Here is an 18,483-nt window from a genome sequence, read left to right as displayed (position 1 = left end):
TTGGTTTTTCTCCGGTACCGGGAACCGAACTCACGACCTTGCGCTTGCCAGGCAGGCGCTTTTGCCGCTGAGCTAAATCCCCAGCCCCAAGACCACTTATCTCTATGGCTAATGCTTCTCTCCTGTTTTTGCCATCAGTTTTTTGTCAGGAAAGGTCCTTATCTCCTTTACCACGGGATTCTATCGTTGGAATAGTTTGCGTGGTTCACCTGTCTGTGACCACAGAGCTTCTTTACTTTTTTATTTCACAGGTCACCCTATGTAGATTTAAGATGTAATTTTACAGTGCTTCATTTTGAAATTTTTTTTCTGGAGTCTTGCTTTGGGAACCTAGTGAAAGAGGGCTGAAGCACTGAAAATTGAATGGAGTGAGCATCTGTTTGACTAGTTACTTCACAGAAACACTCTAAGGACCGGCCACCCCTTGCGCTGCTGAAGAAATGGTCAGGTATATAAAACACAGCTGAGTGACAGTCTTTATGCTTTGATTAGCCCTGGTATAGGAAGGAAAATGAGAAATGTAATATTCTGTATGTATCTGTTATAGGAAGCTGAGTTAGATAGAAATATTATAGGCAGTCAGACAGGGCCAGGCCCTCCAAGGAGCCAACATGCAGAACAAGATACCTTGTGGATTTGCTGTGGGTCAGACTTCAAAACAAAAGATGAAACAAATGCATCCATATACCTCCCTAGGTATATGGGACAATATCAATTCCTGGACACCAGGAATTGATATTCTAAATAGGTAGCAACCACCTTCAAAAAGCCAGAAAGAGTCGCTAGCCCAACCTCTTAGGGGAAAAGCCCCAGTTCTGTATTCATGCCCGCTTGCTAAGTGACTTGCTTTCCCACTTAATCTCAGTTTACTCAATTTTACCTGAACAATTATACATGTAATCTTATTGGCTGACCATGGTTTTGTTCTGCCTCATGCCCACCTTGTAATTTCTCATTTTCCTCCTATCCCGGACCCACCTCACCTTGTAGTTTTGCCCTATGAAGTCCTCAGAAAAGACAGGGTCCTTGGCAACCCACTTGGGCCCCTTCTGTCCCTCTTTTGGACAGAATCTTTCTTTCCCTCAATAAATATATTCTGCTCTTAGCCTCCATTGTTCCTAAAATTCATTCTTCAGTTTTAGAGAACACGAACTCATCCCAGATATCGTTCAGGTTGGGAGTTTTTATTTTCCTGTATCATTTCTTTTAATCAGATTTGTTGATAACATTTTAGATATACATAATGATCACATTCATCATAGAGAATTTGTACCTCTACATGATATAACCTGATTCTTTTTTTTTTTTCCCCATTTCCTTATCATTTCTTCAACCCTCCTGTATGCATTGTTCTAGCCTTGTTAATTTAAAAAGAAGTTGGGAATTATTTGATAATGAAAGAGGCATTTGTATATTCAGGATCAGGAGCCCAAGTCTATAAAGTTTTTTAAATAAGCAAGCATCTAAAATAATATCTACCTAAACTCCCCAAAGTCCAAAAATACACAGAATCTAATGTTACTTAGAAAAAAATATATTTGGATCCTAATAATTTTATTTACCAAAAAAAGGAGAAAAAAACTTGTTTTGCTAAAATGTGAGTAACTATACTAACAAAAATCTATGAAAAGACAAAATAACCCAATGAAAAACTTGGTCCCTTATTCCAGTAGCCAGCTCACAGAAAGGAAAATTCAATGAACCTACCGAAAAGTGCTTATCTTTGGTCATATTCAGGGAATGTAAATTCAAATCACAGTGGCTTGTCATTTCATAGCCATTAAATTAGCAAAAATTTACAAATGTAATGAAATCAAATTTTGACAAGGATATGCAACAGTGGGACTTGGAAGTTTGCTGTGAAAATGTAAGATACAGGCACTTTTGTATACAGTTGAATGTCAACTTAAAAATGCACATATTTTAAAACCCAGAAATTCTATCACTTGCTGATTTACTGTAGAAAAATTCTTGCTCATCTTTACATAGAAACATTGTATGAGGATGTTCATTTCAACATCATTTATAATAGCAGAAATAAAAACCCAACCAAGAAACCTGGAAACAATGTAAATATTCTTCAACAATATTTGGTGAGACACTATGCAATAGTTAAAAGGCAGAAAGTAGAGAATATATAGGGGTAAATCTGAAAAGCATTCTCAGTTAAAAAAATTCAAGTGTATAAGTAACGTTTATATAAAGTCTAAAATCTGCAGAACATAGTCTTTTATGGTACCTTAGAAGAGAAATACCTTAGTATAGAAATAAACAGAAAAAGGATGAACTAAATAGGTATGTACAGAGAGTTTCAGCTTATTTTCAGTATTTCATTTCTTAAACTGGGTGTAGCTACGTGAATATTTTCAGGTATCATTCAGTATAACTTTTTGAGTATCCAAAACATTTTATTTTTAAAGAAGTACATATTTTTTTTCCTACGTTTTCTAATTACCAAACATCTTTTGCTAAAAATTCTATTAAGTAAATTACACGTTGTAGTAAATACACAAGAAAACAATTTTGAAAGAAATAAAAACTATTGACCTGGCATGCCTTGGTCAGCTGCAGCTGTCAAAACAAAATACTATGAAAGAGTGACGTAAATGGCAGATGTTAATTTTCTCACTGTTCTGGAGACTGGAAGTCTCATACCAGGGTGCAGCAGGGTCAGTGTCTGATGATAGCTTTCCTTGGGATGTAGACAGCTGCCCTCTTGCCTTGGATTTGCCTGGCCTTTCTTTGGTGCACGCGTGCAAGAGATCAAAAATCTCTAATCCTATTAGATCAGTACCCCCACCCTTAGGACCTCATTTAACCGGAATTACGTCCTTAGAGGCCTCTGTTTCAAGTACAACTACATGAAAGATTAGAGCTGTCATATAAATTTGAGAGAGAGACTTTCATCCATAATATTATTTATAATTGGCTGGGGGAAAATAACAGATGATGAGAAAAGCTCCCTGAAGCATTTTCATTGAATTTCAGCATTATCAGCATACAAAGGATGGGTTTGGAGATATAGATTCCTTTCTAACATCTCGAAATGTTTCTTACTCCTTCCCTACCTGTACTTTCCTGAGACTTCTATGAATGTTTTGTTTTGCGATACTTACTTGAAACTGAATCTTGTCATCTTTCATTCACATTCTGCCACCCTTCTTGCTTATTTTCATACTCATGCACTCTACTCTTTTTTTTTAAATTATTTTTCTTTATTTTGATGGTTTTACACTTGGAGTTTTTTCCTTGGTTGGCTCTCAAGTTGTGCACTAAAATAGAAGTCTTTAAGATATAACTGTCTTAAAATTTCTGGGTATATTTTTTGAATTTACATTGGTGGTATGTAATTTAGTGTCTGGAATTCATTTTCTGATAGCATTTTAATATTATTCATTCTATAATAACATTTTTATATTCTAAAATTATGTTTGTTGTATAAAATGTACTTATCACCTATTTTAATCAGTTCCTTGCCTTTCTCCTTTTATTTCTTGTATATATGAAATTTATACTCAAGAATTGGGATAATTTACATGTGAATGTGAGGTAGTCAGTGGTCATACAATTTATAAATGTAAGAGAGCTCCATTGTCTCTGTTTCAAGAATGTTTTAAAGTGCTGTGAGAGGGTTTGTAGCATATCTTTTTAAGGAGCTCATTGCTAAAATACATGAACGGTTCCCCTAGAGTAGAAATCTTTTGACATAGGATCAGTCATGTTCCATTCATACACAGCTCCTGTAATTGATATTCATACAATAGTTAATCCACAGCTACATTTTAATTGAATGAATACTTTGGCCCAATGAAAGTGAAGGTCATGAGAACCTCTGCTACTTCCAAGGGAAAAAGTCCTATATTTTTTAGAAAAAACAGTCTGGTAGGTTTCAGGGAAGTATTTCTTTGTAGCATGGCCCATCTCAAGAAAGGAAAAGGCTTTGTAGACAGACACATTCATTGTCATAGAGGGAAACCAGCAACATTGCTGGTGGGACATGGGTGGAAAGGCCAAGTTGTGTGGCACTGAGGCGAACCCTTAACTGTTTTGCTGGTGACTCGTCTGCCAGGGTTTCTCTTGGATGCCTGGTGCCAACCCAATGACAGTTACATCTGTTACAGCTCTAACGCCATTTGGTGTTGTGAACGGGGGCCTGGTTAGGGAAGCTGGCCTTGACTGCCGTCCTGGGAAGAAATCTACCAACACCAGCATGGGCAAGTTAGAATGATGTAGGAGCACGGACACATTGGATTATCTGGGTGAATGAAAATCATTCAACATAAGCAGGTTTTAAAAGCACTGTACATTTTCTTTATTGATTATTTTCTGCCCACTAAAGGGTTTAATAATTTCCTGCAGGAGGAACAGCTGAAATCTCATGAAAGCAAGCTGAAGCAGATTACCACCGAACTGGCTGAGCACCGCTCCTATCCCCCAGACAAGAAAGTTAAAGCCAAGGACGTAGATGAATACAAGCTCAAAGATCACTATCTGGAGTTTGAGGTATGTTGAAACTAAATATTAATAAACGCTCATTTCATGATTCACCCATGAGGCGAAAGGTTGTCAGCAGCCACTATAAGCATGAGGAGCTTGTCTTGGCCCTAGCTCTAATTTGGAAGCCTCTGGCATGGTATTGATCCCGGTCATCGCTTGTGCTTGTGATTCTATTTAAATGCCAAATAAACATCAAACAGCCTCTGCAGGTTTATGCACTTGAAAGCAAATAGCCTGCCTAGTTAGAAGGGTGTGCGCCTGCTGTGAAGTTCAAAAATAAAAAAAAGATGAATAACAGAGGGACATGCAGCTTGGACAGCTGCTCTCTCTGTCCCTGTGTCTCCTCCAGCATAGTCTGAGTCAGAAAAATGAAGTGAGATACAGAAGATGAAGCATCCGCCTTCCCTATTGCTGTTAGGCGACACCAGTACATTTTCCTTCTTACCAGTCACTGTCCTTTGCGGGGTATTGATCCCGTAGCTTTGGCACGTTTGTATACTCTAGCTAGTGTGGTTGTTGGAGAGGCATAAGGATCGTATTTTATAGTATGAAACAGCAGAAAATTTAAAAGCAAATGCAAAGCAATAGATTTTTAAATGTTTCCTTTGGCTGTTCTTTCCCAAATTAGGTCAGGATCCTTCAACTTTCCCTCTTCACCACTGTCTTCAGACATTCAAAGCATCTCTCTTAGAAAAAAATGGGAGAGCATATCATTCCTCCTCTTGGGCGTGCTGAATTTATCTGTGGGTGTTTGTTTGTACTCACTGCAGCTCTCTTTCCTTCCCCATTCTTCTCCTTCCTCCCCATATTACCATCCTGCTTTCTCCTGGGCCTGAAACCACCCAAGCACCCAGATCCTGAGCTGCCTCTGCTGTGTCTCACACCTGCCCTTTCCCTGCCTGGGTGTTGCTGCTGTGCTTCCTCTGCGCCAGCCTTGGCTTTCCCTTCGCCCGCTTGAAGCTGGCACCTGGCTCCAGCTGTCTCTCCTTTCTCAGATCACCCTACGTCCTTTGCCAGCTGTTTGCTGAGACTCAGTCCAGAGGAGAGCATTGCTCGGTTTGACAGCTGTCTCGGGTCTCCCCCACCTAACCTACCCGCCTCCCCATTTACCTTCTGAATAAAGTCCCAGTCCTGAAACTGAGAGCAATGGGCTCCTTCCGCCTTTCACTCTTCCCTGTAATGGCCTCTGTGTTTTTAGTCACATTTCTGCCTGCCCTGCTCCCCCAGTACTTTTTCACCCGCTTTCTTTTGCCTCTTGTATTCTTCCCAACATCTTTTTTGCAAGTGCTGCTCACCTTGCAAGATACAAGTCAAATCCGTGCTATGAAAAGGTGTATCCCACATCCCTGCTGTTGACCTACTAGCGGGATCAGTCTGCCATACGGCTTGTAACAGCGTGCTTCGCTGTTAGTCTCGGTATCTGTAGAGGACTCCAAATCCCCCTGTGCGGGACTGTGAGCTCTTGGAGGGCGGGAACATCAAGGTCATTTCCAGCCTATGTTCCTTGTGCTACCATATATGCTTGCTTGTTCAACTGGTCAGAATTACAGAGGCCTTAAAAAGTCACTTCCTGAATTGTAAAATGTCCCTTATTAAATATAGTATTCAGTTTAAAAGATGGTACTTCCACTGCAGCTCCCCACATTGGGTTTCTCCATGGTTAAGCAAGTCCTTGCTCTGGTCAGATGATTATACCAAGAGAAACCTTTCTTTTAGTCAAGGTCAAAGTAAGTTAAAAACTATAGAAGCCATACTAGCAAAAGACTTAAAAAAAAAACACTAAAAAAACAAACAGTAACAAAAACCTAAGCAGCTCCTCATGTCCCAGGCTTATTCATTCTTAGAAATGGGAATTCCCAATAAGTAATCATTATTTGTCACATTTCTGGAGCAGATTTAAAACGTAGCCTGTTTTGTTTCACACATTCTAATTAAATTCCCCAATACCTCAGGCCCCCGCTTTCAGCACTCGGCAACTTATTTGAGCCCTGGACTCTAAAGGGAAAGAGCCTTTTTCCTAGGAGGTGGGGACAGCTGCAAGACCTTGGAAAAGTTGCCACTTCTTGGTGCAGGCCCCTGCTTTTGAATTTGCCATGATGTCCTTTTTCTAAAAATATAGTCCAACCAGAGTCAGCATTTTCATTTTCTGATGTGAGGTTGACCCAGCTCTAGGGAGTTATCTCACTTTCATCAAATTGTCTCCTCAAGGAGCATGAAGATTGCATTGCAGAACCCTGGACTCATTAAAATCAGACTCATGCTAATAGGTTGAGCACATTTTATTGTCTATCAGGCTTCTGTACAGATGTTATCTAACAAGGGTTTTGTAAAAGTAATATTTTTGAGAAGTGAGTCATTGTTTTTCAAAAACTTAGATGCGAAGTGAAGATGTCATAGATGCAAAGTGAAATCGCCTTGCTGTGATTTCAGCCTCCAGAATTGGCCTCCTGTGGGTGCTGGTCGAGGTCCTTGCACAGCGTCCTCTGCTTTGTAAGCACTCTTCGCTGAGCTGGTCGCTTCCTTCCCTGAATGGGGAGACAGACTGGCCACTTTGTGTGGAGGGTCACAGCTTTGTCCCAGATCCCAGCATAGGTACCTGCTGAGAATATGTATCTGTTGAATGACTCAGTGAAACTCTATCGTTGTGCATGAACTATAGTGGAGGAAGTAATTCTCCGGGAAACCTTAGTGTTCATTCTTTTACTGGGTGGAAGCTCCCATGAGAGCAGATGTGATGGGCAGGTGAGAACAGTGGGTGTCTGGGGCTGCATGGGAGCCCTCAGGTGGGCAGAGGCAGGACAAGGGCGATGACCTGTCCTGTCCTGCATTTTCACCCCAAGATATTTGATCAGTCTTCTCACCTGCTCCTTGGTAGGTCATCACCAAGAGACTCCTATGGTTTCAGAGCAATTTTTATTTTCACAAGTCTTGGTGAGGAAAAAAAAAACAAAAAAACACTTACTTTGGCAGAATATTACGCTGTTAGTGATACCAGGAATTGTTCCTAAGTTTATGCATGTGTTTATATCACAAGTTGCTCTAAGTGCAAACAATTAATAACAAGCCAGATTCACAGCTCTGCCTATGCTGTAGACATTCTCAAAACCCTCACTTATGGTAAATAATTAGAAATTCTGACAAATACATAGGTTCAAGGTTAAAATACATAGAGAGAATAAGGAGGCTTCCATCTTAGCCTGTTTGAAAAGGATTTGTTTTTACTTAAAGCAGAAAACTTCACTCAGAGTAGGCTTGTAATTGACTAAACCTATACTTCTCTGTTCTTTGACTCTTAATTAGTGGAGAAGGGTTAGTGGTTTTATTTTAGATTCATTTAGTAACCTTGGGTTGTGGCTATTCTATGCTTGTAAGAATTTGTTTGAAGTCTATTCTTAATGCTAAAAGGCTGGTTAAATATCCAAGTTTCCACTGGAAATTCACTGTTATTTCTCAATTTCATGAAATAATCAGAAATAGTCTTATAGCCTCACATGCTAATTTATTTCTACTTGAGTTAATTTTAAAAATATTTTCATTGATCTCCATGGTTCTGGTACATGAGGAATTTATGATTTGCATCAGATGGATGGTTTCTGCCAGAAATAAAAACTTACAAGACCCCAGCCAATCAAACTACAACAGGTTATGCTATCCTGGGAATCACTTGAAGAAACAGAATCATTACAGAAATTCCCCAGATAGAATCATCATTGGCCCCCAAATGTTGGCATTTCATTTCTTCAACTTTAAAAATAACAGTAATTTGAAAGTGAAAATGCTGTTTATTGCAAGATATTTTTCATACAACATTTAAAATGTATGTAGTAAGCTGAGCATGGTGGGCATGCCCATAATCCCAGCATTTGGGAGGCTGAGGCAGGAGGGTTGCTGTGAGTTCAAAGCCAGCTTGGGCTACATAGTGAGATTAAGGCCAACCTGAACTATCTGGCAAGACCCTGTCTCAAAAAAGTAAATAAATAAATAAAATGTGTGCAGTAGGTTGAGTAATTAATCCTTCTGTTGACCCTAAACCTGAGTGGAGAGAGGAAGAAGGTATAGAAGCCCAAACTTACTACAAACATGAAGAGGATGCAAAGGGCAGTTACTGAAAGTCAGGTTTGCAACTAGCTCCCAAGAGTCATCGCAGAACCAGCTGGAAATGTGACCAAGAGAGTGCACATGAGTTCTATGTGACAGCAGACCTCGTGTCAACATGTTTTCTTTGCCCAGAACATTGCTGTTGTTTTTGTTGTCATTTGAATTCATGTAGGAAAACCAAGCTGTCTGCTTCCTCCAGTCCCTGTCTGATCACATCTGATAGTTTTCTGCATTTGTGTTAATGACCTGGTCCCTAAAATCATTCTAGTCTGCAAATGGTACTGTAGAGGCTATATCTGGCTCTGTATGCTCTAAGTAGTAGTTGCATCTTTGAAAATGGGCTTTGGAATCAACTGTTCCGGTCTAGTTTAGATGTGCTGTGTAAAGTTCACGTCAGAACTCAATCTCCAGTACAAAACAGTGTTGGGAGGTGGAACAGCGGTATGTTTTGTCCTCTTACTCACAGTTGCCCTCTCTGGGCGATTTTACCATAGGATAATGCAGCATGAGGGTCCTCCCAGACTCCAGAACCTTTAGCCACATAGTTCTCTGCTCTTAATAAATTACCCACTCGCAGTTATTCTACCATAACCAGAGAAAATGGACGAAGATAGAAAATAGGTATGAGTAGTGGGCTGTTTCTATAACAAAGAACTGAAAATGTGGAAGTTGCTTCAGAACTAGGTACTTTGTAGAAGCTGAAAGAGGGCTGAAGTGATTGCTGGAAACATCATGTATTTCCAACTTCTGAGCTGGTGAGGGCTCACAAGAAGAAAATAACTGACTGGGGAAAGCTGAGACTTCTCAGAGAGCACTTCTGTCTTCATGGTCACAATTTTGGTGCAAATATAAACAGTAAAGACCATTCTGATGCGGTCTCAGACAGAAAGGAAACAAGGGTATTGGAACCTGGAATCAAGGCTTTGCTTTTTAAACAGTTGCATAGATCTTGGCTTAAATGGCTACATCATAGAACTTTATGCAAGGTAGAATTTAAAAGTGATGAATTTGGTTATCTAGTAGAATAAATTTTTAAGCAGAAGTTTGAAGGAGCTGTCTGGCTACTTTTAACCATGTACAGGAAGATGAAAGAGGAGAAAAATTATTTAAGGGCAGAATTTATAATTAAAAGGGAAGGCGAGCAGAAAGATTTGGAAAAGCTCCAGGTCATATAAAGAATGAAAATGCTTCTTTAGCAGAGTAAACCATAGGTATAACTAAGTGCCCATTTGATAAAGAAATTGCCATGGTAGAGGGAACCACCAGGACAGTGGGAGAGAGACCCTAAAATCATGTTGACGAACTCTCTGAAGCTGCCCCTCAGATCACAGAACCAGAACAGGTCCTTGAGGGCAAACTTTCCAGAGCAGTGCCCACAGGTTCTCAGCATTCTCTGCCCTGCACTACCACCAGTGCAGCCCAAGTCCTAGGGCAGCACCCCTCCACCACCCCGTCAGAGGTGCAAGCACAGCCCAGCTGCACTGGAGCCCTCCACTTGGAAGGTGCAAACTGTAAAACTGCACGGTATCCGTGTAGTGCTGACTAAGCCGGTGTGTAGAATGCAGTAGCTGTGCGAGCATGGCTGCCTCCACCTTCATTTCAAAGGATGTTGCAAGCAGGGAGCCCAGAGGCATGTCACAGAACACAGGCCACTGCAGAGAGCTCCCACTAAGGACATGCATGCCTAGGGAAGCCTCGGGGGCAGAGCAACCCATGGGATCCCCCAACTGTAAAGCTATCAACGAGCAGCGAGCCCCAGCCTGGGAGAACTGCCGCCTGAGAGCCCACCCCATGGGAGCTGCAGCCCCGTTAGGAGCATATGTATTACGACGAAGTAAATGCATTTTGCACAGTGTGAAGAGCATGGATTTTGGAAGCCAGAGGTAAAATGCTGTGGTTTGAATGTGTCCACCTGAGCCCAGCAAAGCTTTGGGGGCACAGCCTGAACCCTAGTGTGCCCAGGGTACCAGGACATGGAGTCTAAAGCCTTTTCTCCAGCTTAAAGATTTGATATTTTCCTTGTTGGACTTTGAACTTATGTTGGAGCAGTTATTCCTTTCTTCTTGCTTGTTTCTCCCTTTTGCAAAATAAAATGTGCTGTGCTTTCTTGTTGGATTTCATCAGTTCACTGCCGGAGAGAATGTATCTCCAGATTCATCGTGCCTTGAGTCCCACCCATATCTGATTTGGATGAAACCAAACTTGGGACATGGGAGTTGACAGTGGAACAAATGAAGACTTTTGAAACTGTAGACATACATGCACTTACAGTGGCTCAACTTAATTATTTTTTTTCACTTTACAATCGTGTGAAAGCAGTGAGTATGTAGTTGAACTTACATTTTGATTGTTCCTTTTTCCTGGGTTAGTGATAGGCAAGACCATACTCTTATGGTACTGGGCGGTAAGCAAAGGTCCCCAGTCCGCCTCATAGTCAGGAAGGTAAACAATCACTGCTGTACAGTGCGTTGTGTTGCTAAGATACAGTGTATAGTAGGTTAAGTGTATTACATGCATTTTTTTACTTCAGTGCCTGCAGTGCCTAATGGGTTTACCAGGACATAGCCCCGTTAGGAGCATATGTATTACGACGAAGTAAATGCGTTTTGCACAGTGTGAAGAGCATGGATTTTGGAAGCCAGAGGTAAAATGCTGTGGTTTGAATGTGTCCACCAGAGTTGGTGTGTTGAAAATTTAATTGCAAATGCAGCAACGTTGGGAGGTGGGCCTGTTAAGAGGGAATTAGATCACGAGGGCTCTGTCCGCTCCAGTGGATTAATGTCCGTATGGAGTGGGTTCGTTATCATGAGAATGGATTTGCTGTAAGAGTGAGCTTGGCTCTCTCTGGTTCACTTTTCCCTCCCTTACTTTTCTACCATGCTTCATCAGATAGCACAGCCTGAAGACACCTGCCTGCTGCTGGGGGCATTTTCTGGCCCCCAGAACCATGAATCAGATAACTTCTGTTTGTTAAGTTACCCAGACACATTTATAACAGCACAAAGCACATGAAAACATGTTCCATCTGGGTTAGAAGAAAAATACTTCCAGGTCTGTATTCTCAGGTTCCAGCCCATGAGAGAATAAGAAAGTCCACATTATTGTTGACTAAAACCAAAGACAGAATAAAGTTCCCTCGCCTTATTAACAGGCTGGAATTCAGCGGAGAGCCCACTCCTGAATTGTGACCCAGAGTAGCATATGCTTTTGACTAAAGAAGTTGGGGCCCACCCCAGCCACACGGCTGAGAAATTCAATTTTAGAAACGACAAATGTCTACTGTAACGAGACAGTAAAATTTCTTGGGATAAAATCTGTTAAGTCTTAAAAATCTGGGGCATTCTTGAAGGGAGATGCATCGTTTCTGAACTTACAGTTTTTGTTCCATTTAAAGCTGCATCATTCCTTCTGAAATTGGTGTGTTTGAAAGAAAGATAATATAGAAAGATAATAGAAAGATAATATAGATATAGAAAGGTAATATAGAAATTGGTGCGTTTGAAAGAAATATAATATAGAAAAATAATAGAGAAACAAAACAGCTCATATCTGAAAGCACACATAATATTAATTTTAAATTGTAAACTTTCAGTTCTACTGTTAGGTATTTTGTTGCACAGTGTGGGCTGAGCACTTTGTGATGTCTCTTTTTGAGCAAATGATCTGATTCCTTCCTCAGAGTGTTCATTTTTTTGTCAACATTGGATTAATAAATTTCACATTAAGTGCTATATGAGGGACCACTTTGCCTTTTGTAGGAGCAATGCAAGGCACATCTTTGTATAATGTCACTGTCACAAAGCAAACACAAATTTTGAAACAAAATTATTTAGCTATTAAGTTATAAATGACTTGATCATGAAGGTAGAAAGCTAGCTGTTATTTTCTTTTTCACCTTTGTAAAAGCAAGAGTGAAATGCCATTTACCTATTGAAAGAAGAATAGTAGCAATATGCCTATAATATATCTGAGTTCAACTGGCCCTGTTTCACATGTCGCATAACTGCCTACTATATTGGACAGCATATAAATAGACCATGAAATCTGCATAAGAGCCAGTCAAGGGGAGGGAAGCCTCATAACACACCTGGCTACAAGTTATATACTTTAACAGGTGGAGCTAGTATGCCGCTGTTATTTACCTATAAGGCCTTTCCACAGTTTATGCATGGTGTCCATTCTGAGTTACTGGTCCCTAATTCTGTACCCATTCTTCAGTGTTTTTTTTTTGTTTGTTTGCTTGTTTGGTTTTTTTTTGGTTTTTCTCCGGTACCGGGAACCGAACTCACGACCTTGCGCTTGCCAGGCAGGCGCTTTTGCCGCTGAGCTAAATCCCCAGCCCTCTTCAGTGTTTTGATCTTTTACATGTTCATAAAATGAGAGGAGGCCTCCCTGATTTAAGTGAGGTCTGCTGTGGCCCATCATAGGATGTGTCTGGTGAGATGGGAGCAAAACACATAGATTTCCCTACAAAGGAAACTTCTCATCCAGAAGCCTCAGACAAGATCCTTTCTATATCATTACACTTGTGTATGACTGACTTTTTCTCATCTGTTAAGTTTGCTGTTGGCACTGAATTCCCACCTAGGCTACCTGTGCAATCAGATAAATGAAATGGGTATGCTTTTTAAATTTTATTTTTAGAAGTGAAAGAACCAAAACATATTAACAAACACGCAGACATAAATGAAACAACATAAGAACAATAAAAAAAAACAGAATTTCAGACAGGGTGAAAAGAAATTAGCAGTGGTTGTTGTATTACATACTATTATCTTCATATTTGTTACTCAGATAAACAAATAGAATGATCAAACAATTAAATATCAACTGTTCCTTTCAAGAAAGCAATAGAAATTAATAGTGCAATTATCCCAGCTATGTTCTGTGTATATATGGAGTTGTGGTTTTTTTTCAATTTACCTAAGAACTTTATCTTTGTCTTCTACATTAAGTTTCTTCCTACTATTTTCTAGAAGAATCTACATGGTTTTTCTCTTAAGGGTTGTTAAAAAATTGTTTGTTTAACTACCTGGCTTGAGAGGAGTTTATTTTTAGTAAGTATTGAATTGTTTATAATTAAGTATGTCTGTTCTAGAATTACTCTTATAAATGTATCATTAAAAGTTGAAGGTATTTTTCAAAAGAGTCGCCTGGAAATGTTAGAAAATCATAAGCAAGCTGGGAGATGTTTGCTCTCAGAATTCTTCAGCCAGCATTCATTGGGAGGCTAAGAATTGGTCCTATTCCAGTCATCCTTTGTGTGGGAGCCTCTGCATCTTGCCTACTTGTACCCCATTGAGACAAGGCTCACACACAGAAAAATGTGCAGGGCACTCTCACAGTATGTTTCTTCCCTGAGCAAATTCAGCTTTAGGCAAAATTTTGAAATAAGCAAGAAGCATCTTGATTGATTTTCCCATTTCCCTTCAGAGCCCTGTTCCCTGTCTTCTAGGTCACCATCTCTCACATCTGCCAGCATTGCGTCCGCCTCAAAACATCTCACTTCCACGTAACTCCTGCCTACTAAAGATTCCTGGCAACAAGCCCTGTCCAGTCATTCTGTCCATGTGGAGCCTTTGAGCTGAAGGCAGCCAGTGGCTTGGTTAGGGCGTGATTGGTCAGCATGCTAATTCCAAGTGTTAGAAGGTGCTTTACCAAGACAGGCTCAACACTGGGCACAGAAGTGGAAAGATAGTTCCTTATGGTACTTTCCACTTTCTATGGTACTTTCCAAGGTCATTTGAGTTGGGAATTTGGAAGATCTGAAACTGCCTTGTCCCTAACTTTCTTCTGCCCATAGCAAAGTCTGGGTAAGTTATAAAGACAGGAGGTTTATTTTGGCTTGTAGCTTTGGTCTAAGATTGAGGGACTTCATCGGGGGCCTTCTTACCGGCCAACTTCCGAGTCAGAGCAGGCGCTGGTGTGGAGATAAGAGTGTGGAGAGACTAGCCAAACTGACCTCTTACAGTAGACTGACTCTTAAAACATTGTACTAACCCACGTTAACCCATTAATTGCATGACTGGGTTAACCTGTTCATAAGTGCAAACCCCTACTCACCTCTTAAAGGTCCCGCTGTGCCCACCTTTTAGTATCTTAAATTAATATTGGAATTTAATTTTAACACGAGTATCAGGGAGTCAACCCATATTCAAGTCATACCATGCTTCAATTTCAAAAAGAGTAAGTAAATCATAAGGATGAAATGTCTTGAGAGGTCAGTGGGGAAGATGGTTTAAAGTTTCTTCAAAGAAAGTGGAAACTTCCTCATGCCATACTTTAAGATTTCTTGGAAAGACGCACCCTGTTCCTTCATAGAGCAGTTAGAACTGTTCATCTGTGACAAGCCACAGTAAAGGGCTCTGGCAGTATACTTCTGAGAGAGACCTTGTATGACTTTCTCTGATTCCAGCAAAGACAAAAGCTTAAGTAAAATATAAACCAAAAGGATATGACTTACATAAACATGCTGCCATAATGCACCATGTTTTTGTTTTAGAAGATAAAAATCATATAAGGAAATTTAGTGAGAATGGCAGTATTACTGTAGTTCAAATTACTTGGACAAGTAGACGTTTAATTTTGTATTCATATAGTTCAGAAAATAACTTTGTTTCCATTTTGCTCAATAGTAAATTCTTTAACCCCATTAATCCATTAAGTGAATTTTTATTTTTAGTTAACTTTACTCAGTTATAGTCAAAACCTTCACAAAGGAACAAGCAAGGCCAAGAGCTCTGGGAAACAGAGTTGTCCCATTTGTGGGCTGAAATGGTACAGATCGTTTCTTAAGTTTTACTTGTAGAAAACAAAATGTGTGATATTTTCTAAGTAAGATTAGTGTGCTTTAAAATTAAGAATCTTTTAGGAGGATACCAAGAAGGGGAATAGCTGGGTCAAATGGAACCTCTAGTCTGAAAGAATGAAAAGCATCATACCATGATATATGCACACCCGTGTTTGTAACAGCACAGTTTGTAATAGCTTAATCTTGGGAAAAACCTAAATGCCCATCAACTGATGAATAGATGAAAAAGGATGTGATTTTTTTAATATAATGGAGTACTCAGCCATAAAGCAGGCCAAATTTGAGACATTTATAGCTAAATGGATACACACTTTGAGATCATATATTTTTTTTTCTTTTTGGGTACCAGGAACGGAACTTTGCACTTGCCAGGCAGGTACTGTGTCAGTGAGCTATATCCCCAGCCTGAGATCATACTCTTAAGTGAAATAAATCAGACACACATGCGGTAAATATCACATTCTCTGGTGTGAGAAACAGAAGGTGTAAAGAATAACCAAAATATATAGTAGGTACTGTATTGTGCAGTGGGAAGAATTTGTTCAAAAGGAAAGGGGAATGATAGGGGGATGGGGAAAAGGATAAAGCAGAAACAAAGCTTTGGAAATGAGTAGGGGAAGAGGGTTTGAAGGGAGAGGAGGAGAATGGGAGAGGAAAAAAAGAGGAGCTAAGATATATCATGTCAGATACAAGTTCACTATAATGAGTGTGAGCATTTTCTATACCTAAATTGTACCAATAAACTTATAAGCTGGAAAAAATTAAGGATCTTGAGTTTAAAGAGATGGAAAACCACATTTAACACAGTTTAAAAAAACATTGTGAGAGCTAGAAGAAAAAAAACTGTAAAGAATGAAAGTCAGAATGGTACAGTAACAATTAGTTCTCAGCAGGAGTTGATACTCCCCTTAACAACTCAAGTGTTCTCCTCCTCCACAGAAAGGATATTCCCAGGCAAAGGCAAGGGCATCTGCACCCCACTCCTGGTCCTGGCAGCCTTCTGGGCCCTGCCAGGATAGTAGCAGGCCCAGGAGGTGGAGAGGGACCATGGATGGCCATTCAGCTCTCCTTCCTCTCCAAGGGTGTGCAGGGCAGGGGAATTCTTAGAGGTAATAAAGCAGGGTTGAGTAGTCAGACAAAGACCTGTCAACTCATTAGAGAACCCTACGCACAAAACGATTAAGAAACAAAAAAACGTTTATTTGGGCTCCCTGGAGTTACAATTTGGGGAAAGACAGATTCAAGAAGTCTTGAATATGCACTCTGGGTTCTTACAGATTTCAGGCAAGATTTAAAGGCAAAACAAGAGGGTTAGGGCAATGACATCAATTGTTTATCACGAATTTAGACTGGCATAGGTGAAGTAGCAACATGACATCTCTGTAAGAATTTAGGTAACTTAATGCATATAAGGTAGTTCTTAGACATAGAAGGACAAAGATAAATAACTTCCTGGGATTTTCCAGATAGTCCTGGTGCCTATCTGTAAAAGTAGAATGTTCTTCTTAAATGGAAGCCATGCCACATAAGCTACAGGAAGCGGTGGGTGCTAGCCTGGTGGGCTGCACTTCTCTGAGAAAGCGATGCTCATCTGCACAGGTGCCAAAGGGTCTCTGAGGTAGATGTGACTGAAGCCTCGTCTCACCTGTCCTCCTGGCCAGAGATTTTGGGGATGCCTAGTCTGCCTGGCCTCTGATGTCAATTTCTCCCACCAGATGCAATAGAAGCACCGTGGGGACCAGGCAGGGGCCATTGAGTGGAGGTCAAGCTTGTGAAACACTGTCTATAAACAGTACCTTTTGTTTGTGCTATTGTCAAGTTTTCGACCTCTTCTGCTTATCAGATAAAAGTAAGAGTTTCTATTTTCAAATGTTTAATAGAAATGAAAATCACCAAGTTTATTTATAGAGCAGTAAGCAAAAAGAGAGACTGAATCAAAAGACCAGAATTCACACTTCCTTAGGTTTTTCCAGAAGGCCATGAATACAAACTATACACACTGAAAATGTGTGGTATTGGCTATATTTAGGCAGTGGGTTACTATTGCATGCCACAGCCCAATGTGGGGATGGCATAGGGAAAAGAAAAAAAAAAAAACCTTGAATTTTTCTTTTTAAAGATGTGAAGTCCCAATACGGTTTCACATAAGAACTGCTTTGCATGTTGCTACTTTCTTAAATTAGCAGGTAGAGGTGTAGAGCAATATCTGTAACTCGTTTCTGCCACCATTGCAGAAGGAAGAGGAACGATCTTCTTGTGGATAAGCAGTTACTTGAGTGGCTCCTTGTTCTGCTTGTTTGGATTTTTGGCTGCTGTTTCTGAGTGTAGGGAATGCTTTGCTATGTGCATGACATTATTAGTTCTCTGTTCATTTCATCTTCAGATGGCCTTTTACCCCTCCTGCATGAGAAAATGAAATGTCAGGAGGAAGGAAATGCATTCAGGATTTGATTGCTGGAGCTGTGAGGTCTGAATGTAAATTGGGTAGTAAGTTAAAATTGCGGTACAGTTTTATTTACTATTGTTTTTTCCCTTTATCAGAGGTCAAACGAGGATGCTATTCTCTTACATGAAATATAAAATGGTATGCAGGGCTCGGGAGAAAAGAAGCTATTCGATCAGATGCATGCAAGTGTATATGTGGATGTGATTAAACTCCTTTTCAAAGACTATCAATAGCTGTGATTTTTTTTAAGAGAGCCATTAGCACTCAATCCAAATGTCAGCTTACATGGCCTTAGACACAGTGATTTTATCAACCATCCCTGGTAGGCATTCATCCCTGGATGCTAATGAAAAGAGGTTTTTTTTTCTACATATTAGAGACAGATTTTTACAGGTACTTGCAGATTCCTTAAAAATATATAGCAAAACTAAAATGTAGTACAGAGTTTACAAACAGCTTAAAGCATTTTAATAAAAAAAGAAGCCATTAGCTGGGCGTAGTGGCGCATGCCTGTAATCCCAGCACTAGGGAGGCTGACGCAGGAGGATCATTGTGAGTTTGAGACCAGCCTGGGCTACAAAGTGAGCTTAAGGCCAACCTGAACTGCACAGTGAGACCCTGTCTCAAAAAA

At 40.1% G+C, this 18,483-nt stretch overlaps 1 protein-coding gene across 2 annotated transcripts in view; it reads left to right on the top strand.

The window, feature by feature from the left end:
• The window catches only part of Psd3 (pleckstrin and Sec7 domain containing 3), a 500,607-nt gene that overhangs the window by 464,553 nt on the left and 17,571 nt on the right, over positions 1–18,483 (top strand). For both annotated transcript variants that reach the window (XM_005373608.2, XM_005373613.2), the window contains one exon: positions 4,360–4,503. In XM_005373608.2, the coding sequence (XP_005373665.1) occupies positions 4,360–4,503 (144 nt within the window). The remainder of the gene's footprint in view (positions 1–4,359; positions 4,504–18,483) is intronic.

Source organism: Chinchilla lanigera, unplaced genomic scaffold, assembly GCF_000276665.1.
Source record: "Chinchilla lanigera isolate Chin_1 unplaced genomic scaffold, ChiLan1.0 scaffold00002, whole genome shotgun sequence".
NCBI lineage: Eukaryota > Metazoa > Chordata > Mammalia > Rodentia > Chinchillidae > Chinchilla > Chinchilla lanigera.
The sequence above is the reverse complement of the archived record's forward strand: the minus strand, read 5'-3'. Positions and strand labels throughout refer to the sequence as shown.